The 25,311-nt window shown below is 48.5% G+C and overlaps 1 protein-coding gene across 4 annotated transcripts in view; it reads left to right on the forward strand.

The window, feature by feature from the left end:
• TM9SF1 (transmembrane 9 superfamily member 1) overlaps positions 1–24,027 on the forward strand; it is a 478,903-nt gene extending 454,876 nt beyond the window's left edge. For all 4 annotated transcript variants that reach the window (XM_085647862.1, XM_085647855.1, XM_085647847.1 and 1 more), the window contains exon 6: positions 20,858–24,027. In XM_085647862.1, coding sequence (XP_085503988.1) covers positions 20,858–21,251 — 394 coding nt within the window. In that variant the 3' untranslated portion in view covers positions 21,252–24,027. The remainder of the gene's footprint in view (positions 1–20,857) is intronic.
• The last annotated feature ends 1,284 nt before the right edge of the window (positions 24,028–25,311 follow it).

The raw sequence follows: 25,311 nt of genomic DNA on the forward strand, positions 1-25,311 counted from the left end.
CCATCTAATCCTCAAGCACACACACATGCTGGTTGGATTTGGCACAAGGGTGAGTGATGGTTCAGTAAATACAATTGTATTAGCAAGTGATTTCACAAAAATGAAATGCACGGTTAATAATTGAAAGGGCGAGAAACTGAACCATTGACTCACAGCTCGTGCGCTGTAAAGCCACGACAAGGCACCAACCTCTTTACAGGCCATTCATACACCTTTCATACGTGTGACACATACAAAACCATTCACACCGCCAGCCGCGGGCCCATCACATTACAACACTCACACCAGCAGACAGCGCCATTCAAGGGCCCATCCCTTTCACACGCCAACATTCCTGACACAGCAACCACACAAGCTGATGGATTGCGCGTGGAGTGGCACTCAGCTAGCAGTGTGTGTAGTGACCAGCAAGTCACTACTCACACACCGCCAGCCGAGCGCCAGTCCACGCACACCGCTAGCCAAACACCAGTCCACGCACACCGCCAGCCAAGCGCCAGTCAACACACACTGCCAGCCAAACGCCAGTCCACGCACACTGCCAGCCAAGCACCAATCCACGCACACCGCCAGCCAAGCACCAATCCACGCACACTGCCAGCCAAGCACCAATCCACGCACACCGCCAGCCAAGCACCAATCCACGCACACCGCCAGCCAAGCGCCAGTCAACGCACACCGCCAGCCAAGCGCCAGTCAACGCACACCGCCAGCCAAGCGCCAGTCAACGCACACCGCCAGCCAAGCGCCAGTCAACGCACACCGCCAGCCAAGCACCAGTCAACGCACACCGCCAGCCAAGCACCAGTCAACACACACCGCCAGCCAAGCGCCAGTCCACACACACTGCCAGCCAAGCGCCAGTCCACGCACACCGCCAGCCAAACGCCAGCCTACACACACCGCCATCACATTTAGGATTTTTTTAATACAAAAAAAAATAAAAATTGCAAATAGATACAGATTTACTAACAAAAAATCTGACACTAAATACATTGCACTAATGCCAACCTTGAAACAGAATACAAGTTTTTACACAATACAGACCAGGCAGTTCACTTTACCACTTATGGATGCTCCCAAAAATTATTTTGCGCGTGGTACGCTCTAAAACAAGCAGGCGCACACAGCCCAGGGTTAGAAGGACACTCTGGGCAGAAAAGACGAGTCTCCTTCCACACACCTCTTCGCCAACAGACTCTACATCTCCTAGTGGGAAAGTCTTTTGAGGATGTGGGAGGAATGTAATCAGGAAAGTGGCGGTCATTCAATCGAGCCACATCCTCCAACACTCCAACTCTAGGAACAGTGCTGAAACTGAACAAATGTCAACTTTGACCCAGGAGAACTCTCCTTGAACACAACAAAAGGATTGAAATTTGCTAAGTTGAAGAGATGAATGGCCAACTTCTTATACCAAACATAAGCGTTACGAATAGCAGTGTAAGGTTCCAATCTACTGTCACCACCACCCATGTGCTTATTGTAGTCTAGAATGCACACAGGTTTGCGCACTTCATCAATCTGACCCCAAACAGGCACAGGTGAAGTACTCTCGTCATGGATGCACTTTCAGTTTGCCGTGCTCCCCTTCGGCCTTACCAGTGCCCCTCGGATGTTCAGGAAAGATCAGGGGTTCCAGTCTTCCCCTATCTCGACGACTGGTTGTTGAAGGCGGGCTCGCCCCAGGCAGTCGTCTCTCACCTCCAGACTACAGCCGACCTCCTGTATTTGCTGGGGTTCTCCATCAATGTGCCGAAGTCGCACCTGAGTCCCTCTCAGAAGCTCCCCTTCATCGGAGCGGTTCTGGATTCGACACAGTTTCAGGTTTATCCTCCCGAGCAGCAAGTCCGGGATATTCAGGCTATGACTCCGATCTTTCGGCCTATATCCCGGGGTTCAGTCAGGATGACCCTCCAGCTCCTGGGCCTAATGGCCTCCTGCATCCTGCTAGTGCAACATGCCAGATGACATATGTGGGCTCTGCAGTGGGACCTGAAGTTCCAGTGGGCACAGCATCAGGGCAACCTGTTCGATCATGTCCAGATCTCGGAGGGCACTGCAAAACAATTGCAGTGGTGGCTCACGAATCGCAATTGGGTCAATGGCAGATCCCTCTCCCTTCCCTAAACGGAGCACACAGTGGTGACGGATGCATCCCTCCTGGGATGGGGCGGCCACATGGGAGAGGAGGAGATCAGAGGCCTCTGGTCTCCGCTGGAGTCCTGGCTTCATATTAACCTTTTGGAGCTTCGGGCAATCCGACTTGCACTGAAAACATTCCTTCCATCTGTCCGGGGAAGTGTAGTGCAGGTGTTCACAGACAACACCACCGCCATGTGGCACTGCAACAAACAGGGCGGGGTGGGGTCGTGGACCATATGTCAGGAGGCTCTCTGCCTCTGGACATGGCTGGAACATCTAGGCATTACCTTGGTGGTTCAACACTGAACACCAGGGCAGATGAACTCAGCTGCCGGTGCATGATGGATCACGAATGGCGTCTGAACTCGGACGTGGCGCAAGGTCTCTTTCTGCAGTGGGGAGAGCCTTGGTTAGATCTATTCGCCACCGAAGAGAACGCGCAATGTCATCAGTTCTGCGCGTTGGAATTTCCAAGGCGGCGCGCTTTTCGGCACGAGTGGAGCTGCGGTCTGTTGTACGCCTTTCCGCCTATACCACTTCTGCCCAGAGTGCTGAAGAGGATTCGCCGCGGTCGGGCCAAAGTCATCCTTGTGGCTCCGAATTGAGCATGAAGATACTGCTATCCCAAGCTACTCAGCATGATGATCGATGCCCCAATCCGACTGCCTCTTCAGGAGGCTCTTCTGTCGCAGCAGCAGGGGACGGTCCTCCACCCGAACCTGTCCAGCCTCTCCCTCCATGCGTGGAGATTGAGCGGCGACAGTTGACCGCTTTCGACCTTCCTTTTGAAGTCTGTGATATTATTCTGGCAGCCAGGCGTCCCTCCACTAAGGTGGTATACGCCTGCAGGTGGAACAAATTTGTGGCATGGTGCACAGCAAAGGCTGTGGATCCCCTTTCTGCCCCTCTTTCCTTCTATCCCTTCTCTCTTTGGCCCAGCAGGGCTCTGCTCTGGGCACTATCAAGGGTTATCTCTTGGCCATTTCCGCCTTTCTAAGGCTTCCAGATCAGCCTTCTCTTTTTAAGTCTCCGGTTGTTAATTGCTCCCTGAAAGGCATTACATACACATTCCCCCCCCGTGCCTTTCATAATGCCTCAATGGGACTTAAATCTAGTCTTGACCTATCTGATGTGTGATCCCTTTGAGCCACTTCATAACTGTCCCTTACGTCTTCTCACTCTAAAGACTGCTTTCCTGGTAGCTATCACCTCTGCCAGAAGAGTGAGTGAGCTCCAGGCTCTTTCTTCTAAACCTCCTTTTCTCTCTGTTCATCCAGACAAAGTGGTTTTAAGGACTCGTCCTGCTTTCTTGCCAAAGGTTGTCACGCCCTTCCACATCGAGCAGACCATCACTTTGCCCCCCTTCTTTCTGCCTCCGCATCCTTCAAAAGAGGAACAGAGGCTCCACCGTCTGGACCTAAAATGTGCGCTCTTGTTCTATGTGAAACGCACACAACAGTTCCGGGTGGTTGACCACCTTTTTGTTAGCTACGTGGGCGCCCCAAAAAGTTTGGCCGTGCATAAACGGACCATCTCTTGGTGGGTCGTTCTGTGCATCAAAGCATGTTACTCGTTGGCTAAGGAGCCTCCTCTGGGGCTGCATGCCCATTCTACCCGGGCAACGGCAGCCACTACTGCTTTTGGATGCGGTGTTCCCTTGCAAGACATCTGTCAGGCAGCTACGTGGGCCTCGCTGCACACGTTTACCAAGCATTATTGCCTTGACAGTCCAGTCCGGAGAGACCGCTTTTTTGGCTGTTCTGTTCTCCGTGACTTTCTGGTGTGATCTTTTCGCAGACTCACCACCGGGGTTGGTATTGCTGGGGAATCTATTCTACGATAAGGAATCTAACACTAACGTGCCTCTTTCAGATGCACAAGTTACTTGTGTAACGATATATCTGTAAGAGACATTAGTTAGTGATAGATTCCTTACCGCCCCACCAATCCTCCCCGTTCTGCGAACTGATTTCTAGAGATAAGGTCATCCCTTTCAGGGCCCTAGTTTCATGGCACCAGTGGTCAGTTTCTTGCATGGCTCTGCATTTCTGGCGCGGAAAGTCGTGTACAGAGCTGATGTCAGCGTGCATGGGTGGCGCCTAAGTAGTCTCCGTGACGTCATCTCGGCGCATACGATGCCAGCGACGGAAGCGGAGCCACACGACGCCACCTTCCGACTTGCAGGGGTACGGCTGACAAACTTTCTGGATCCAGTCTGACGCCTGGGGATATTCTACGGTAAGGAATCTATTACTAACTAATGTCTCTTACAGATATATCGTTACACAAGTAAGTAACTTGCGCGCTCTGCATACTCCTGCCATCTAGTATTGGGCTCTGGTGTTGCAACCTGTTTTTGTTCAGAGTCGCAAGACTTGATGTTGCTCCTCTCATAGTGGACAATGCAAAAGGGTGCAGGCTGAACCTCAGATATTTTTCTTCTGATATCAGATTTGGATGTTTCAGGACCGACGAGCTCCAAGATAGTCATGTTTTGCATTGCCTTTTCAGGATCAGGCCACACTTGCCCAGATCCAAACTTCAGAAGATAATCAATGCTGCATCCACTACAACGCTTCATCGACTGCCTTCAGTGCCCCGCAACCTGTTATACTGCATTAACTACTGGTCATTATTCGTCAGCAAAATGCAGGTGGTATCCTCAGAGAATATGAAACGTACACCCTCCCAATTCTGCCCTTGTAATTCCAAATACCCATGGTTGGATCAGCACGGTGCCTTCAACCTCGGACCCGACTATGGCAACTTCTACACCAATCTTTCTGCTGTAAGAAGCCTACCGTAGTGAAGAGAGAGATGCTGGGCACATTGTGAAATGCAGCGGCATCCCTCCAAGATCCCCAAGATCTTTGGGAACAAAACTGACTCGAGACCAGTGAAGTAGTAGTAGGCTACTCTAGCCTTTCTGCAGCATAGGACACACCCATCCTCTAGACCATCTTCCTCCAATGCCTCAGACGATGAGCATTGTGAAGCCAAGGATCTGAAACCTTCTGACCATCACACTGGGCCAATACCCAGGCCCGCAGCTTTGGTGCAGACACTCAAAAATCTTTATAACAAAGCCTCATCCCTAAAATGCACCTAGGCCGAAGTAAAGCACTGCTCCCTCAGAAATCTGCCATCAAGCGCTGAGCTGAGCCATAGACAACCGCGACCTTGGGATCTTGCTCCACGCCTGGTGTTAGTCAACCCTGAGATCTGGCCTTAACGCCTACCATGCCTCCCAAAAGTGTCAAACGAAATTGCCAGGCAACTCCGCCTCCATTCTAAGCTGTCCGGCAACTTCACTCTGAGGAGAAAGCACTGCTGAAGACTGCTGTCCAACCAAACTTTAACACTGATGTCGGATACTACCGTGGGTCTGGTCCTCCTACTGGCCTGATCGTCCTACTTCTGTCCAAGGTACCCGATGCCAATCAGCCTGCTCATGTCCTGTACTCGGACACCGGCAAATAACTCACCAAGGAGCCTTTGGGCAAGCCTTCACATTCGATCTCTTGCATACACTAGAAGCACAGGCTCACCTTTGAGAAGGAGCTGGTTTTCAAGGCACTTAAACCTCTCCACCCCAAGAAGCAAAGGAACAGGAGCACAAGCCCATCATCCCAGCCTCCTGCACCACGCCATTCTCTTCCACCACCACAGTCTCTCAAGCCCCCACCACCACCTCCCTTCCTAGAAAGGGGAAATATTATCTTTTCTGACCAGAAAGCCCTTATGAGCCTGTATCTCCTTATGATTAGCACCAAGGGAGGGGAGTGACCCATGGGAAGACTGAGTGGTTCACCCTCAGATTGATCACTTCATAGCCCTACCTTGCCAAACTATTACCACATAATGACACTACAGCCTACAAAAGGGTAATCCAAAGGGCTTCCCAGCACCACAAAGTGGATTTGCAAGTTCTTCAAGATGAGGATGGTTTACTTGTGGCGAACCTCACGCAAACTTAATGAATTGTGCAGTTTCTTCCCATGCTGAGGGGTATGCTCAAGGAACGTGCCAGATAACTTCATGAAGCTGATAAAGGCAAACATTGTCATTCCTAAGGGGGACAAAAAAAAGCACGACTTCAACTTGAGACTCGCTGTACATCCTGGGTCAGGCTCCCCCAGTCTCCAATTCAATTCAATCAAAGCTTTATTTCGACATGTAATGTCATAAAAGCACAGTACTATAAAAACACAATTACATAAAAAGGATGCATTTAAAACATGTCATAAAAGGATCTAGTTGCCTAATACACAATAAATATTTAAAAAATATATTAAACTTAGCAGCTTTGATACAAGAAGAAAAAATTAACTGGGACTAATTAGCCTCTGCCTGATCAGCCATGCCCAACCTAAAAATTTGGCCACCCCGCAAATTATAGTAGTGTTTGTTGTCGATTTGAGGATTCTCAGGGCAGCAAAACAGTCCCTTGTCCCTAGCTGCAGGCAGACAGGCCTAAGCCATTTTATTCTTGGAGGTGCATAAGCTGGACAAACAAAAAGAAAATGAGAAATGTTTTCGGCAGCACCAGGGCAGGTTGGGCAATCCAGGAGGGTCTTGTGCGGGGGATTCCACTTGCTAGTTCTTTCGTGGAGGGGAAGGGTCCCAAACCTAAACTGGATAAAAAGTGATCTGTCCTTGGGCTTCGTAATGAAGTCCAGGTAAGGTTCTAAAAAAGGCACGAGCTTATGTTGACGAAATGCCTCTGTCAGCCTACCAAGATTGGGATCACTTTGCTCCAGGTCATCAACCCATGCCCAATATGCTCTTTTAATTGCCTCCTTCGATATTGGTGTCCCCAGAACCCGGTCATTTGCGAGACCTGTTGCGACCAAGAGCTTTTTGATGTTTGTCAGCCACTCAATTTTGTGAGCTCCTTGCAAATTCATGACCTCCCTGAGGCCATCGGCATAGTTAGAGAGCTCAGGGGTACGCCACAGCCGCGCCCAGTATAACAAAGGGCGGAGGGTGATTAGATCTCTAATGGAGCGCCTACCAAGGTCGCTCAATAGAGGTTTAGTCGGGTTGCCCCTCGGGAGTGATACAAGGTCTCTAAAAAACTTGTTTTCATTGGTCACTAGGGTATCTACGCAGCAAAAGCCCCATAGTTCTGCGCCATAAAGGGCGCTGCCTACCGCCTTTGCAGCGTAAATGTCCAAAACTGGAGCAATGGGTTTGGTAGTAGAGGCGCGGAATTCCTTTCCCAGGCTTCCTGTAACCCGTCTGTGGTTAAGTACCATTTTATCAATATGGGGCTGCCAGTTGAGCCTATCTGTGACTCTAATCCCCAAATAATCAAACTCCTTGACACGCTCAAGTGGTTTTCCATCTAGGGTCAGGGTGGATCGAAAGGATCTAGTAGGGTTGAAGTAGAGGAGTTTGGTTTTAGAAGTATTGATGACAAGGCCTCTCAGCTCACAGAACAAAGAGAAGCGATCTAGAAGCTTCTGTAGTCCTGCTGGTGTTTTTGAAATTAGAAGTGTGTCGTCCGCAAAAAGAAGGGCGGGGACTTTATCACCCGCCAATATGGGGACATCAGCTTCGACTTCGAGCAAGTAAGAAACTACGCCATTCACAAAAAGTGTGAAGAGCGTAGGTGCCAACACACAGCCTTGGCGAACCCCTCTGTTCACCGGAATTTTATCGTTTTTTTGTTCCTGAGTTCCCCATCTGATGCGAGCAAAATTGTTATCATGCATCCGAATGAGAAGGTTCAGGATGTAAGAGGGGATCCCCAGCTCCTCCAAAATCAGCCACAGGCGATCACGGGGAACCAGGTCAAAGGCGGTCTTAAGATCAATGAACGCCAGATATAAGGCGCCCTTACCAATAGTGACCACCTTCCAGTAGAGGAGCACTAGCCTAAATGCTTGGTCGATTGTGCTAGTACAGGCCCTAAAGCCTGCCTGGAACTTGGTCATGATGCCATTTTCGTCCACCCAGGAGTGGATCCTCTCCAGGAGGACCCTGCCGACCAATTTCTGACCTGAGTCTATAAGACTAATTGGGCGGTAGTTCGCTGGGTCACCCCTTGAACCCTTTTTGAAGATGGGGATTACTTCAGCTCCCCTCCAAGACTCAGGCACCGGAGAGCCATCCAAGAGAGTGTTAATAAAGATCGCAAAAAACGTTGCCCATCCGTCAACATTAGCTTTATATAGGTCACCCGGAATACCGTCTGGTCCCGGGGCCTTTGCGGAAACAATTTTATTGATGGCGATCTCAACCTCTTTCTTCTCGATCTTATCGAATGAGAAATGGTCAGTGGGAGTAGCTGTGGACCTCAAATGGATGCAGTGATCCTCCACAGGCCCCGCCCCTACATATAGGTTCCTGAAATGGTCAAACCATTCCCTGTCCGTGATATGGTTGGGAATTTGGTCCTGATCATGCATAGAAGATTTTCTCAGTATGGACCAGAAGAGCTCGCCATTTTTTGAGTGGCTTGCAGATTTTAAGGAATCCCAACGTTGCTCATCCCAATCCTTCCTTGCAGAAACAAGTGCCTGTCTGTAGAGCAGCCTCGCTTCCCTGACCTCACCTGGATTGTTAGATTTAATTGCGAGGATCAGGGTATTTTGTTTTAGTCTGCAGTCCTTGTTAAACCACTTGTTTTCTGGCTTAATTTTTGGTGTTGTTTTTTTCCTGTGGTCGAGGAACAGGGTACCAATCGAATCCATAGTTTCCTCGAAGGTTTTAGTATAACCAGGCGTATCATTGGATACCATGGAAAGCCTGGCGGTATAATCCACAAGGATTTTTTCCAGAGCAGCAAGTTTTGTGTTAGACAGGACGAATTTGGACCACCTGAGGAATCTGTTGCAATTAGAGGGGTGGAGTATCTTAGTGAGCATCTGCATTCCGTGTGGGGAGGTTTGATCTTGTCTATGCCACAACTCCCGCATGCTAAGTGATAAAGGGTTATGGTCGCTGCTGATTGAAGGTGTTATTATCATATCAGCAACAAATTTCCAACCTCTCCTGTCAATCAAAATATAATCGATTCTGCTTTGACAGGCGACCCTATTGAAGGTGTTAGCACCCCCCGGGCGCGCCCATTCGCTGCTCTTAGGCCGAATTCTAATGCTAGGGCATTTAGTTGGATCACGACCGGGGACCATCTTTTTACGGGGTTAAGAGATAGTAAAGGAATACCCCATCTAGTGTCCTCGTCGTGTGTTCCCAGGATATCATTTATAGCAAGTGGTTCAAAAGAGCAGTTGAGATCGCCAGCAACACGTAAAAGAGAGTCAGGAGGGCAAGTGGAGAGCATGCCTGAAAGGGATGTGATGGTAGGAGACTTGGCGCCCCCTGGGGTTCCACGAGCGTAGACATTGAAAAGTTCCCAAGAATGGCCATTCTTTGGGCCTTTAATGGTGAGTCTCATTATGTCTGGCGTAGAGCAACTATTGTGTATAATCCTGAGGTTAAGGTCTGCCCTGACCCAAACCATAAGTCCGCCAGAAGGGCGGCCACGCCCGATTGAGATTGCTGGCTCAAAGAAGCAACAAAACCCTGTCTTATACAATGGCTCGACACTCCAGGTTTCCTGGAACATGCATATGTCTTGTTCCTAAATTAATTCGCTCCAATCTAAAAGAGTGAGCTTACTACGTAGACCTGCCACGTTCCAGGAAACAAGCTTGATATAAGTGGGGAGGTTTTCCCGAGGAGTGGGGACACTTGGGGGGTGATCTTGATAGTGATCATGGCTGAAGGTAGGCCTCCAAGGTGGATCTATTGGGGTAGGTGAGTCCGGACCTAGATGTTCTAGTGGTGTAGTGGGGCCTGGTGTACAGCAACCTAGGGGAGTAAGGGAGGTGATTGGTGTACCTTCATTACCCTGTAGTCAGTCAACAGCCTCTAGGCTGCTATAACGATTTTCCGTGGGGACAGGATCTAAGGTCAGTATAGGTGTGGGCCAACTCCCCTGTGAAAAACCCCTCCTGTTCCGGTGGACATACGTCCACGCTTCCATAAAGTGACCAGGGGGGTAAAAATAAGCCAAGGGGAGAGCTTTAATAAATGATCCTGTGCTAGGTTATCTCCAATTACAAATGTGCTCAACGATTTTGGGATCGTTGAAATTAATTAGGATACAGTCCCCCTTTATATTCTTTGCCAGATGGCCCACCCATGGGACCCTTCTTACCGTAAGTATTTTACTACTTTTATACATTGGCAGTGGTCTATTTTTGTCAAGCCAGTGGATCACCCTGTTCCTCAGAGTTGTGGGGGACTCAACTTCGTTTTTGCCCAGTTCTGGAGCCGCTGCTAAGATGACAACATATGGGGCAGTTTCAGGTGGTAAATTAGGGATATTTGCCCTACTTGGGGACATGGGTGTTGGAGTCCTAGCAACCTCTTTTAGCTGGATTGTACTAGGGTGTCTGGGGTGTCTATGGGCAGGCACCAAAGTAGACTCATTAATTGCAGTCGCTAGTTGGCATTCAGAGGGGACTACTGGGTGAATTAGGGGGGCCGCCAGGTCCTTTTCTGCTCTACTATTGGCCGGCGCGTTCAGTACCCCTGGTCTCGAAATATTATTTTGGATGTTGGTCAGGACCCCAAGGCTGCATTCAATCCTGGAAAGGTGCTGTTCAATTTTAAGTATTCTATCCTCCATAGGATGAAGCAAAAGCCTGATTGCATCAAGGATATCATGTATATTCGATAGATCTGGGGTCCCTCCCTTGTCTGCTTAACTTAGCCCCCCTGCGACATCCTGACACAATGTTCTAATGGGTGAAGAGTATGGTTGAAGAGTAGCCTTATCTGGAGAAGCCATCTGTAAAGGCTGCTTGGGAACAAATGTTTTTTTTTTCAATAAGCCAATGTGGTTTGTTGTTTTTTTGCTTTTTTTTTAGTGATCTTGCCCTTCCCACCATTAGAAGATGGACACCCTGGTTTGATTTTAGGGATTGCCCCAGGGTTTCGCGCGCGCAGCTGCCTAGTACCAGGCTCTGGAACAGTACTAGTAGGAGACGGTAGCAGTCGGGGAGAGACTAGCAAAGAGTCAAAGGGCAAAGACTGGTCCTCCAACGAGACAACAGCAACTGTTCCACTGGATGGCAAGTCCTGGGTAATAAGATCCACATCAGATCGAGTAGTGGTAGCGTGATTGGAATTATGCTCTTCAGGAGAGCGCACGTTGGCGAGGTAGCCCATAGAGGACCTAGCTGCTGCGAGGTCCTGCGAAACACGACGTTCAAGGAGCATAATTTCTTTGTCGATAACACAATTGACCTTAGTGACAAATTGGTCCATCGTTCCAGTGAGGTATTCGTTGGCCGCTCTGCTTTTGGGGTCTTTAGGTGGCATAACGAGGGTCAAGAGGGCGGTTAGCAGAGGAAGGCCAAGCACAGCAGTAGTTAACAAGTAGCCGATCACATATACTAAAATAACAATAAACCTTGCAATCGACCCAGTAGAATACAAAAACAACAGTACCTTAGGACGAGCGCTGAGAGTGTGACGGTTTTAGGGGGGATTGCCCAGCCCAGCCTGCTCCGGCGGCTTTTGTGCTGTTCCGGCCAGCCGAGGTGACGTCACCCGCAGCGCCGGGAGCGTGGAATGCTGGGTAGTGTAGTTTCGTCTGGGCCGTTCCCCTCACGGCGTCGGTGCAATAGAAGGAATAACCAGGATTCCCCCGCTGGCGGTAGCTTTCCCCTCACAACGGGTCAAGGTAGGGTGGACAAAGTGATTTCCAGCGTTTAAGGCGCGTCCCCCCAGTCTCCCTTGTCATCCCACCCCCCTCACCCCCACCCACAGACCGAGAGCAAGTGTATATGAAGCAGCTGGCAAGCATGTGGTGGTGGAGGCTTCATTGCCAATTCTACTGGCCTCTTTACCTAATACAATTGGTATTGGGAGAAGATGGAGCAACTGGTAAAGCACCTCCCAGAAAGCTTTTGAAAAAAAGAACAAGAGCTTGTGGTTAAGGGAAACACCAACATTTGCTGCACTCCTGACACAGCATTTTCCACTACCCATGGCTTAAACACGTGTCCTACAGTTACACTATGCCTTCCTACACATCTTGGAGTCAGCCAGGTGTGTAGCAGTATCTTCTCAACCTCCATTTCAACAGAGAGCATCCCTTTAGCCTTCATTTTGATGAGCTCCTTGAAGGTCAAGAAGAACACAGACACCAGCCAGTCTAAGGGTGTCCTCCAAGCTACAACCCTGAAGACTGTGTTTTGGAGACAAGAGTTATGAGGTGGAGCAAGATTGTCAACATCTGCAGTAATTTAAGGACTCTGACAGTCAAAGGAAACACCAGGGTAAGTTACAAGAGCAACAACTGAGGCAAAGATGGAATTGGCTCCAGTAGGTATGCCTCTTCCTCCAAACAATGACTTGCTATCGTTAAACCTCCGATCCCCACCAAAAACTCCCCTGCCCACCCTCAAACCACCCAACACCTGTCAGGGGGAGACTAGGGGATATATTTTCCTGTTAGGACATCCCATCCCATCAGTGGGTTCTTTTTGATGGTAAGGCAAGGCTGCTGCCTCAAGTACTACTCCATACTCCTTCCCCCCCCCCCCTCCCTCCACATACCGCCTGTTGCAACATGCTAAGCTAAGGGCGTCACTAAAGCTTTCCTCCGGCTTATGTAAGCACTAATAGAGGCAAGCCTTACGAAGGGTACTATTGAACCAGTCTCCCCATCTATACCACCAAGGGGTGTACTCCCGATACTTTTGGATTCCTAAAAACTACGGTTCCCTCCAGCTGATCTTGGATCTCAAGCCCCGCAATTGCTACAACCTGTTGCTGTCCAGGAATTATCCTACTGTTCCAACAAAAGGACTTTGACTCCTTGGATCTAAAGAATGCCTACTTTCATATTCCCATCCACCAGGCCCATTATCCATTTTGTGGTAAATGGATAATAGTACCAGTTGAAAGTTCTGCCCTTCTGTTTGAGGGGTGTACTGTGTTTCCAAGGGTGTTTACAGTGTGTAGCGGTGGTGGCCGCACATCTGCACAGAAATGCAATCCACTGGAAACAATGCCTCTTGCACCTTACCCGGCAGTGTCCCTACTCCATAGGCTAGGGTTTACTATCCATGTAAAAAAATCCCACCTTCAACCCTTTCAAAGCGACACATCTAGTAGTGCCTTGCTAGACAAGGGTCATAAGAAGAGGGCCAGTATCAAGATCTAGTGTTGGTAAAGGCCCACACCTTTTATATCACTGTCCATGGCACCTGGTATGCAGAGCATGTTAATCTACAGCACTACATGCTATGAGCAGATGATTGCAGGGTAGGTAGCGTCTTCCTAATCTGTTAATCAATAGTATTCCAGAGGAGTAGTAGAGTTTTGAGGTTAGTTTATGTTCATCCTTGTATTTGTGTAGGGCTGATCAGCATGTCTTTCTAATTGTAACTGCAGCAGTGTATCTCTTTGGCTGCTTTGACCTGATATTTATTCCAGGCTAATGCTGGACAGAACTAGGGGCCACTTTGAATCTAGAGGTCTCCATTCTAAGCCTTGACTCTCCTACTGATATGACATGGAGTGTCTCACCTAGTGTCAGAAGTGTAATTATTGTATAGTTGCAATTTCAAATCTGCTGAGGGCTGCATTTCACCTTTTTAGAAAAGTTCAGTATAGAATATTTGATGAAAGCAAAGTGTGTTCAAGACCTAGATGTTGATGGAGAGGTTGTTGCTAGTGCTGGGGCTTGGAGCCAAAATCACATTCAAAGAATATCTCCTAAGCTCCAACAGTTTTGGATCCCTGAACCTAGTTCATAAGATAAAGCAAGATGAGCTGTTCTAGGAGATCTAAGCCCGTTTTGTATTGGGTCTAGTCTTTCAAAATAGTCACCAACAAACCTGTTGCAAGATATTGCCTGGTGAATGATAAACTAACAATGAAGAGAGTGAAAATGTAGAGAGTTAAAGTGAGGTATAGAGAGCACACAGAATTGATATTATTTCAGAGAAAGGGCATTGGGTAGAAACAAGGGCATTATTAAAAGCAGCACTACTGCCATGTCTTGAATCAGCAGCCTTGTCCTAATTCTATAACCTGGGAAGTTAATTCTATGTCAGGACCGGAGGCTTCGGATTATGCCATCTCTCTTCGCTTTATTAGAAATAACAAACACACAGCAGCCAGAGAGATACGTAAATATCAGTGTAAAACCATAAAAAACTACAACTCCCTACAACCAGGGATAAGTAGAGTACATTAGTCCATCAACTATTTCCATAACATCCTGTAAAGTCCTCTGTCCGCTCTCATTCCTCCTCTTTCTTCGCTGCTTCGCAGCCAGTTAAGTGCTCATGCTCTGTTTTCATGGTTTAATCTTTGTAACTGTACTTTTGAGATAATCGGCAGATTGCTTTGTTTGCGCGCGTTTGTATCTCTCTGTTTTTTTCCTACAGAGTCCCAACCGGCCGCGGGAACGTTCTCGCTCCTCACGCGGCCGGCTTCCCTGCTGCGGCTTCTTCGTACGCCGCTGGGGGCGCTCGACCGCCTTGTGACACTCGCGTCGCGTCTCCTCAGATGAGGAGCGCGCCGCGAGTTCAACGGACGATAGAGCCTGCCCCTGCTGCCTCTCCTTCAACGTCTGCATCGCGGATTGTATTTGTTCCCCTTTGAAGTATAAACGCCCCGCTGGGGTCTGTATTGCGGTTCGATCCGCGGCGAACGCGCTGATTATACAGCGTTGTATGCACTCAAACACCACGCATCTCGCGGGCGGTGTTAGCTCCATTTGGGCATATATTCCGCTTTGTGGACACATTAAACGGTGATTTTTCAACACGTTTGGAAGGCAGCTGCCCTGTCAGGTGAATCCTGAGGGCGTATACGCGTTGGGGGCCTAGTGCAGCCCCATTGTAACCCTCTGGGCTACCCAAATTGCGGCCTCAGGCCTGATAAAGTTATACCACCTGCTGATTGTGTGACCCCCTTGCCCTTCTCTAAAATACTTACCTTTGCTAAAGATATGGCTGGGCAATCTGAATATTATGAGGAGGAAGTCCAGGAATACTTACCTTTTAGCGATGAGTTCTTTGACGCAGTCGATGACTCAATATATCGCGTAGTTACTGAGGTAGTGGGTCCGATGGAGCAGCGTCTTTCGGATAGAATTGTGCAGGAATGCAACCGATTGGCGGCGGCTCGCGGCAGCGCAACGCCGGCCCCAGGGGATCTCGCTGAGGCGGTTCCTCCCCCCCCCCCCCCCTAAAAAACAGCGACCGGACGGGGTGGATGCAGACGCCTTTGCGCGCCTTAAAACGGCGTTTTTAGCAAAGACGGCCCCGTGCGCCCCCATCCCAGCGGGTGACCAACCTCTGGATTTGCCAGATCCCCCTTCCCCGGCGACTGACAATGATACCCAGGGTGATACCGATGATGACGCGAGTTCTTCCTGTCCTTGGCGCCCGACCCCGGCGGCCGCTTCTGAGGCGCCGGAGGAGGATGCTGATATGCTAAACCCAGATGATATAATGCATCCCCGGTCTTCCGCTTGGGTCCCAGGGGATAAGGTCGTTAGATTCCTGTCCAACCGGCTGCGTAAGCCTCTGGAGAAGGAGGCGCGGAGTTGTTTGAGGGCAGAATGTCCGCGTCCCTCCTTGCCGGACAAAATCGCGCTTACTCCAGAACTGGACTCTAAAATGGCCACCTTCTTGGCGAAATTTGTAAAAGATCCCCGTAAAGGCATTGATAGATCTTGGCGGTCCTGTCAAGATAAACTCCTCGATGCCGTCGGTCCCATGGCAAAGATATTAGACATGGCAGAGGAGGCTAAGGTGACTGGTTCAACGATTTCCCCTGAGGTGTTATCTAATTGGGCCCAGCGGGCCCTTATTTTTATGGGAAACACAAATTGCGCCCTGTCAACGGAGCGTCGTCGTTCCTTGTTGATTAAATTGGACCCCAAACTAGGAGATTTGGCTTCTTCTGAGGCCGGGGCGGTTGCGCAGGGGGGCCTTTTTGGCGAACCCTTTGTGAAGGAATTGGGGAAGTTTGTGTCTACTTTTACTTCCTTAGACAAGGCCCAGTCTGGTATTAAGAAGGTGTTTACCCAGCGGGTTTTCCGCGGGGCCGGCCGAGGCAGGGGCCGCTCGTCCGGCCGTGGGTTCCAGCAAAACCCTCATAAGGGACAAGGCTCTGGTCGTGGTCAATACAATTCCACCGCAAATTACACCAACTTCTACCCAACGCGAGGACAGCGTTTCAGTGGTCGTGGAGGCTACAAGTCCAACTCTGGAGGCGGGAGCGCTAGCGGTAAGTGTCCTTCCCGCATGCCAAATACAGTTAGGGGGGCGACTGGCGTGCTTCAGAGAGGCTTGGGTGGCGTTAACGTCCGATGCATGGGTCCTTCAGACGATTCAGGGCTTTCATGTAGAATTTCGAGACAATCCCCGCCAGCTGGCGCGGCCAACTCCATTACAATTCAGCCTTCAGGACGCACGGTTGATCGACGAAGAGGTCGCCGACTTGCTTCGCAAAGGCGCCATTTGTCGCACATCCCTGCATCCTCATGGTTTCCTCAGCAATATTTTCCTCGTGGACAAAGCCGATGGAGGTCGTCGTCCGGTAATCAATCTCAAGGAATTCAACACGTGGTTAGTGTACCGCCATTTCTAAATGGAGGGAATTCATCTCTTGCGCGATCTCCTGCGCCCTTCCGACTGGTTGGCGCGTTTGGATTTGAAAGACGCCTACCTCGTGATTCCGGTGCACCCGCCCCACAGACGATTCCTACAGTTTTGTTGGGGGGGCCTGATATACGAATTCACGGCCCTTCCGTTCGGGCTTTCCTCGGCACCATGGTGTTTCACCAAGGTGCTTCATCCCGCGGTAGAGTTTCTCCGGGCACGGGGTATTCGCATGATCGTCTATCTGGACGACCTTCTTCTAATGGCTCAATCTCCCCAACTCTTGTTGGTGCAACTCCAGCAAACTGTTTCTCTTCTGCAGAACCTAGGGTTCGTTATCAACACGTCGAAATCAGTACTTCAGCCTTCGCAGTCAGTGACCTTCCTGGGCTTTGTGGTAGACTCCGTTCAGGCGACGTTGAGCCTTCCCTCTCGCAAGTTGGCAAAAATTCGGCACGAATTACGCCAGACGGTATCCAGGCCCTCCATTTCCCTCCGTCGCTTGGCCAGGATTGTGGGCCTCCTGTCATCCTCGATTCAGGCGATTTTCCCGGGCCCTTTACACTATCGGGCATTGCAACGATTAAAGGCCTACCACCTCAGACGGGGTCGGTCGTACGATCACGTGGTACCACTTTCGATAGAAGCCAAAGAGGAAGTTCAGTGGTGGCTCACTCATATGGAGGCATGGAACGGTCGAGCGATTTTTGGCTCCGTTCCGGACTTGGTCATCGAGTCCGACGCCAGCAAACTGGGTTGGGGTGCTCGATGCGGGGATTTCTCCACCGGAGGTGTTTGGTCAGCAGACGAGCGGGCCTTTCACATCAATTGCTTGGAACTGTTGGCCGGTTCTTTCGCAGTGCGCTGCTGGACCAAGGACAGGGTGCAATCTTGTGTCCTCCTGAAGATGGACAACGTCTCTGCGGTCCGTTACGTCAATCGGTTGGGAGGGCCCCGTTCTCGGGCTTTGGCCAACCTAGCGAAAGACTTTTGGGGATACTGCCTGGACCATCATATATCGGTGACAGCGGAGTATCTCCCGGGCCAGCACAATCAAGTAGCGGACTGGCACTCTCGGCACCTCTACGACTCCAGCTTATGGAAGCTGGACCCTCCGGTCTTCCTATGGTTGAACGATCTCTGGGGTCCCTTCTCAGCGGACCTTTTTGCCTCCCGTTTGGACAACCAAGTGCCCAGATTCTTCAGTTGGCGACCGGATCCGATGGCTCTAGCCACGGATGCCTTCCTCCAGGACTGGAGGACGGAAACCGGTTACGCGTTTCCGCCATTCTCCATGATAATGAGAACAACGGCCCAGATCCGACGACAGTGCGCGGAGCTGACCTTGATAACCCCCCTATGGAGGTCTCAAGTTTGGTTTCCAGTTCTTCTGGAACTTTCCTGGGATTCTCCAATCCTACTCCCCCTGTATCCTCAACTTCTTCGGAACCCGGAAGGGAACCTTCATCCCCTGATTACTCAGGAGACGCTCAGACTCATGGCGTGGCGTCTTTCAGGCGCAGATGGTCGCTGCCGGGACTTTCGGGACAGGCTGAGGCCCTCCTGTCAAAGGCATGGGCAGACAGCACCACGAAACGTTATAGATCCGCGTGGTCACGATGGGTTCGTTGGTGTCTTCGACGGGATCTGGATCCCGTGGTCGCAGAAATCGTTCCCCTCTTGAATTTTTTCGCCGATTTGGCGCCGGACGGCTTGGCATATCGCTCCATTAATGCTATCAGATCGGCGATTTCTGCCGGTCACGAGCCTCTAGACGGAGCGCCTGTTGGGGAACATCCGATGGTCTGCAGGCTTTTACGGGGCGTGCGCTTATCGTTACCCCCAGAACCTCGTTACTCTGTTCTTTGGGACGTCAACAGAGTCTTGAATCTGTTTCTTTCCTGGCAATCTAATCGATACCTCTCTCTGAAAGAATTGTCGTCCAAGCTTGCTATGCTTCTATGCTTGGTCTCCTGCAGACGGGTTTCCGATGTTCGCGCACTAGATGTCTCGGCGCGGGTTTTCTCCCCGGAAGGGGTTGTTTTTACGATCGGACGCAGAACCAAGTCGCATTCACGTACAATAACGTACCCGGCTTTCCGGGACTCTCCCAAACTGTGTGTGGTAGATTGTTTAAAGTCATATGAAGATTTAACGCAGGAACTCCGCCCGCCGGGCGAGCGACAACTCTTGATAGCTCTCAAGAAACCACACAAAGCAGTCTCTTCTCCCACCATTGCCAGGTGGGTGCGATGGGTTATGCAAGAGGCTGGCATTGATACAAAACTATTTGGTGCCCATTCTGCCAGAGGTGCTATGGCCTCAAAGGCTTTCGCGCTAGGTGCGCGTTTGGAGGATTTAATGCTAGCAGCGGACTGGTCGTCCGACTCTACCTTCAAGAGGTTTTATTTTAAGCCAGTCCTTAATGTTGCACAATTAGTGGTAAGTAAGCTTTGAACTAGCATAATCCGAAGCCTCCGGTCCTGACATAGAATCGGAATTTGCCTAGTAACATGACGGTAAGTTCCAATTCTATTAAGGACACGGAGGCGAGGATTATCCCGCCCGGGGCACCTTTGGTGCGAACCCCCCGTATGGCAGTAAGTACTTATTTTCTCGACCTTGATTGGCGGGACATGCTTGTTTCGTTTGATGTGTTTTCTACTGTGACCTTGCGTAATATGCACGGTTTGGTTTGCACGGTTCTCACCTCCCTGCTTGGTTTCTTTTAGGCAATGATGGATCCAAGCAAGACCAATAAGGAAATGGCGTGACTTGCGCGAAGAAAGAGGAGGAATGAGAGCGGACAGAGGACTTTACAGGATGTTATGGAAATAGTTGATGGACTAATGTACTCTACTTATCCCTGGTTGTAGGGAGTTGTAGTTTTTTATGGTTTTACACTGATATTTACGTATCTCTCTGGCTGCTGTGTGTTTGTTATTTCTAATAAAGCGAAGAGAGATGGCATAATCCTCGCCTCCGTGTCCTTAATAGAATTGGAACTTACCGTCATGTTACTAGGCAAATTCCGATTCAACAACCAAAAGCCTAGACCTTTCTGTTAACCAAGTCTCCACATATTAATTTGATTTCCCCAACGGTAATAAGACCACACATGCATAGCTTAAGAGCAGGCATTACAATGTAGCTCACTGTGTTAAGGAACCATTCTGTACACGTCCCCCTGCTTTTCATGCTGGTATCTGATTCATTCATGTTCTTCTCCCAGGTTCCTAGCCAAATCTTCCTTTGCTGATTTTCAATTTGGTTATAAAATCCTTCTTCCCTCTAATCTAGGACTGTTTTGTGGTCACACACTGTCACCAATGTCCTTCTATGTGTCTTATTTCTCCCTCTATCACTTGTTGAGTATGCAAGGGAAATAACTGTTAATCTCCCATCTCTGTATTCTTAACTTCATACCATGCTTTCATTCCATTTGCTATAGTATTGCCTAAAAGGAATGTATTTTAAGATCCTCACATTGTAGCATGGTATTTTGCAATTGAACATTCATGGCTTTATCTGTTAGTTTTTCTTATTTGTCACTTATGCCCTCCTTTATATCTTCCTCCCCATTTCCTATTTTAATAATGTTCTTTTCTCTTGTGTTCCTCACTTAATCTTACTTCATTTTCCGTCAGTGATGTTCTTCTCCTACCTCTCGTTCTTTCCTTTTTGAATGTCTTTGATGCATGTCTCGCATCTCTGGTTACTTTCCCTTTTGGATTTTGTGTTATGTCTGCACGTTATCGGTGCCTGTCTCCTCTTTGTGTTTCTCTTTATAAGCTTCTTGTGTTGAGTCTTTTTGTTATTAAGTTCCTTATCCTATTTCTGCATCCTTTCCATGGCTTCTGATATGTATGTCCCATTCATGTCCTCCTCCCCTCTTTCTCTTATCTTCTGTCAAGCCTTCATTTGTCATTGATTTTGTGCTGTTATCTCCTCCGGTTCCCGGTCTAAACTTTCTCCAGTTGCTTTTAACCATGTATCACAGATGAGTTTCTTCCTGGGGTGTTTTTGTATCATTAACCTCCTATTTTCTTCCTCTTTTACTGCAGTGCCATCTCCGTGGAGCTCTACTACATTTTTGCCACAGTGTGGGGGCGTGAACAGTACACTCTTTACGGCATCCTCTTCATCGTCTTTGCCATTCTACTGAGCGTGGGAGCCTGCATTTCTATTGCTCTGACTTATTTCCAACTTTCGGGTGAGGACTACCGCTGGTGGTGGCGCTCAGTGCTCAGCACAGGCTCTACAGGAGTCTTCATCTTTCTCTACTCCATCTTTTACTACTCCAGACGTTCCAACATGTCTGGAGCTGTACAGAGTGTGGAGTTTTTTGGCTACTCTTTCTTAACTGCCTATGTCTTCTTCCTTATGCTTGGCACAGTTTCCTTTGCTGCCTCTCTCAAGTTTATCCGGTACATCTACGTCAACCTTAAGATGGACTGAAGCCAGTGGCCTCACGTTTCTGTTTGGTGAAAGGACCGTCAATGCTTGCATGAAATGGAGACATCAAGATATGGATAGAAGAGTCCGAGATGGTCTGCCTTTCCCTAGACAGACATTTCTAGAATGTATATAACAGAACTCTCATGGGGCTCTCAATGTGGCCTGCTTTTATGGCTTTACATTGATCAATGTTTATTCCTGTTCAAAAGTTTACCCATTCCTTTCCCTTTGATGGAAGTGTATGGGGGCAGTAGCTTGTTGGAAGACTAAGATGACAGAATCACCCGCAGTGTTTTGGCTCAGCGACTTGGGTGTGGATGTCTACCAACGATGCACTTTTAATATTTACTTATCTGATCATTAAATGCACATGTCCTTCTTGTCATCCCCATTCTGATATGATCGCATTGTTTATAGCTGTCTCAGTCAAACCCTGTAAAATAACCTCTTACATCAGATTGTACCATGACAAAATTATTTTGCAAATCAACTGTATTCAAAGAAAGTCTTGGGTTAAATTACTTCTTATGGCTGGATATATATCCTGACCCCACCCTCATCAGGTCACCTCTTCTTGCTTCCTTGTCTGATACAGTGATGATATCCTTTAATACATTCTGGACACACACTGACACTATCCCTTCCTCACACTTGTTCTATCATGGTTGCTACTTGATAATATCTCATCTTTTCCATTATCTTCTCTTTTCCTTGGATACATGCTGATGGTACTTTGATAATTTTACCCCCCCCCCCCCCCCCAACAACATTGAGGTCTCATTCTTATAATATCACATCCTTTCACAGAGTATGTCCTCTTGCATTCTTTTAAGACCATCCCCTGACCGTATCCTGGTTACACCTACAGGAGCTCAGCTCTTCCTCCTGACTTTATTATTTGACACCTTGCAATCTCCCTTTTCTGCCTAACACTTTGCCGTCTGCACTTCCTTCCCCTAGCTCTCATAGTAGCGCCTAATTTGGCTTGAAAAACCCTTCTAATATAAACTATTTTCTTCAGGCTATACTGTGGTCACACCATTAAGTCATCTTTACTCTGTCTATCAAGGTCACACCCTAACAATCTAGTTGCCTTCCAAAGGCTATTTCTTATTCACCTCCTCCATCTTGCAATATCCTTTTCTGCAGTATATATCGTAGCAACACAGTTAGGATAACCGTTCACATGGCAATATCCAGTTCATTGTCAAACAATAATGGGGGGAGGGCGAGGAAAAAAGGGGATGACGTCCCTATCCCCAGTAAGAATCAATTAAACAATGTGGACGTACCAAGAACCTGAGTTGGGAGAACTTGGACTCACTGGAGTTTATCTACAGTGCCAAAGAATCATTAGATTATAAAAGACCCCTCACACACTAACCTGGTTGGTGTCATGCTTCATCATTGGGGTCGAGTGCCGCCCGGTTGTGCTATGACACCTGATTACAGCGGAGCTGGTGTGGTGCGAAAGTGTGGTGAAGTGAAGTGCTTGTTAAAAATACCTCTGGGGATCCTTACCGTGTACATTTTGTTCGTGGTGGCCCATGGTATGTTAAAAATGTAAAGGTAGACCACTAATGGAGTGATTTGTCTCGTAGTTGTCAAAGTTGGTCTACATGTTTCAGCCCCCTTGAAAAGATAGATGGGGCTTTCGTCAGGACCCAGTGCAAAAAAGTGAAAGGGAGTGGCAAAATTATGCCACGTGTGTAGCACAATCGCAACACACTCGCTAAGGTGTGTTGGAGAAGGAATGGTGGGTCGACACTGTCGGCCCTTTTGTTGATACCTGGAAATAGAAATGAAAAGGCAAGACACATATAACATATAAAAGCAACATAAAATGCAATCTTTCGTGTGATAAAAAGTGCCTTTCTATTCGTTCAAGGCACATAGGTGAGTACAATGGAGTTGCCGAGTGATCAGGTGCTTATGACAATTGATGGCATATGGCAAATTAGCCGGCTTAAATGTAAAAAGGCATGCCTGTGCTGTAAACGGTACGGATTGCATGTTGGGTTGTGTGCCATGTGGGGTAGAAGAGGCTCAAGGTAAATATCTGAGCGTGGGAGGCACACCTCCTATATGAGTGGGGTAGCCAGAGTGGCATTGCACGGAGGATGTGTGCAAAGTCCGAAGTGCCTGCGAGGTGGAGTTAGGCTAAGGTATACTTGGAGTTAAAGTATAAGCCTAAACCGGGAGGTCATTGCTGTAAAGTGATGTGCTCTGGTGTTTGTAGGATACCTGTGGAAGTAGTGTTAGTAGGCGTTTATACCATACGAGGAGTGGGAAGTGAACTACTGAGCTCTACCGTGCGTTTATACTATACCGGAGGTGGGAAGCGAAGTACTACGCCTACCGGTGTGAAGACTCTGGGATCAAACCGAGCTGATTGTTGTAAAGTGATGGGCTGTGGGCGCTGTAGCATACTGGCCGCTGTAGTATAACTGTAAGTAGTGTTGGTATGCGTTTATACTATACAGGGAGTAGAAAGCGAACTACTCACCCCTACTGGTCTGAAGACTCAGGAATTAAACCGTGAGCTCATTGGTGTAAAGTGATGTGCTCTGTGTACTATTTTAATGTAAGTCATAGTACAATGTTAGTATGTAATGACATTATAATGTAAGTATGTAATGTTAGAATGTAGGGCTGTAATGAGGGGAATCTTGGGGAGTTTGTACACGGTGCTGGAGAAGACGGATGCCTTGGTGTCTGGTCCTGTTGGTGGCTGTTTAAGCTGTCTTCTTTTCCTGCAATAAATCTACTTATCGGATCCACTGCTGTCTTCCTGTTCACTACATAAATTTGGCGACGAGCGGGAGAAGGAAAAGAAGGCTGCACTCACCAAGATTTTGCGCTTGCTTGCGTTGTGCTGAAGACCCGTTTTCTTGGCGAATCTGTTTCTACTCATCCCAGGGTCGTCGGCTGATCGAACTATGTGATCCTACCTCTGGTAGGATTTATATTTTTTGATTTTGGGCTTCCTCTGCCTCTTCACTACACTCTGGTTGCTGTACCACACGTGTGCAAGTAGTGTTAGTATGCGTTTATACTAATTCTGTAGTTATGCATTAAACAAAGCATCATGGTCCCTTGGAACGCCACCTCCCAGGCGCAGGTCATACAATGTCCCGGGGTGTGCAAGCGCTGGACATTTATGTTTGCTATTACAGGGCTGGAGCATTGCTTGCACCCTGTGATAGTAAATTCTTGTTTGCCTCGTTGAAGCGAGAGGAGGAAAACCTCGTATAGTTTCAATCAAGCGGAACCGGATGGTAAATATGGAGAAGAAAAAAAATGAAGCGGGGTCTCGCCCGTTCATTTAAATGAGCACACTGGTGGGTAATGTTCCGGGGCCAATCCTATTATTATATTGTGGGGTCTCTGCAGCACTGAGGATCTTAATCTCACATGTAAATTAGGCGCGGGAGGGCACAGAGACGTTTCGCAGCCTAGGGAGATCGACACCTCCCTGGGTATTGTTTACAAATTGTTCGGGGGGCTTCGAGGCCAACTCAAGACCGGGGATCGGCAACCTCTAGGGCTTTATTTAAATATGCAGGGTGGGCCTCGCCAGTCCTTGAAGCCTCGGTGGCCCTAGGCAGTGCCTTATTGGTTCTGAAATCACACGGGCAGTACTCATGGTGTAATAAAGTGATACACTCATAGAACTCTTGCCGTTATACAATTACCCAGGCTTCATTTATGTAATAGTCTGTTGGTTTATATTTGGTAGGTGCACCGGAAAATGAAACAAAATTTCCTTTATAACCTACTATCAACCGCCGATTTTCACAATAAACTACAGACAAGTGTTGTCAGAAAAAGAAGACCCATACACTGTTATTTATTGGTAAAAAGAAAATACCTTTTATTAACACAACACAAATAAATGGAAATGTAACTGTATTAGAACAACAGTAAAACATGAACGAAGTAGGTGGGACTCTTCCGGAAGCAGCGTACAAAACCTGCAAGACATAAAAAAACATAAGTATGATTGCCATGTCTAAGAGAAGAAGAAAGGTAGTGAGAATGAACGGAGTAAAGTGAGAAT

The sequence above is a fragment of the Triturus cristatus genome, chromosome 1_1, assembly GCF_964204655.1.
Source record: "Triturus cristatus chromosome 1_1, aTriCri1.1, whole genome shotgun sequence".
Taxonomy (NCBI): Eukaryota; Metazoa; Chordata; class Amphibia; order Caudata; family Salamandridae; genus Triturus; species Triturus cristatus.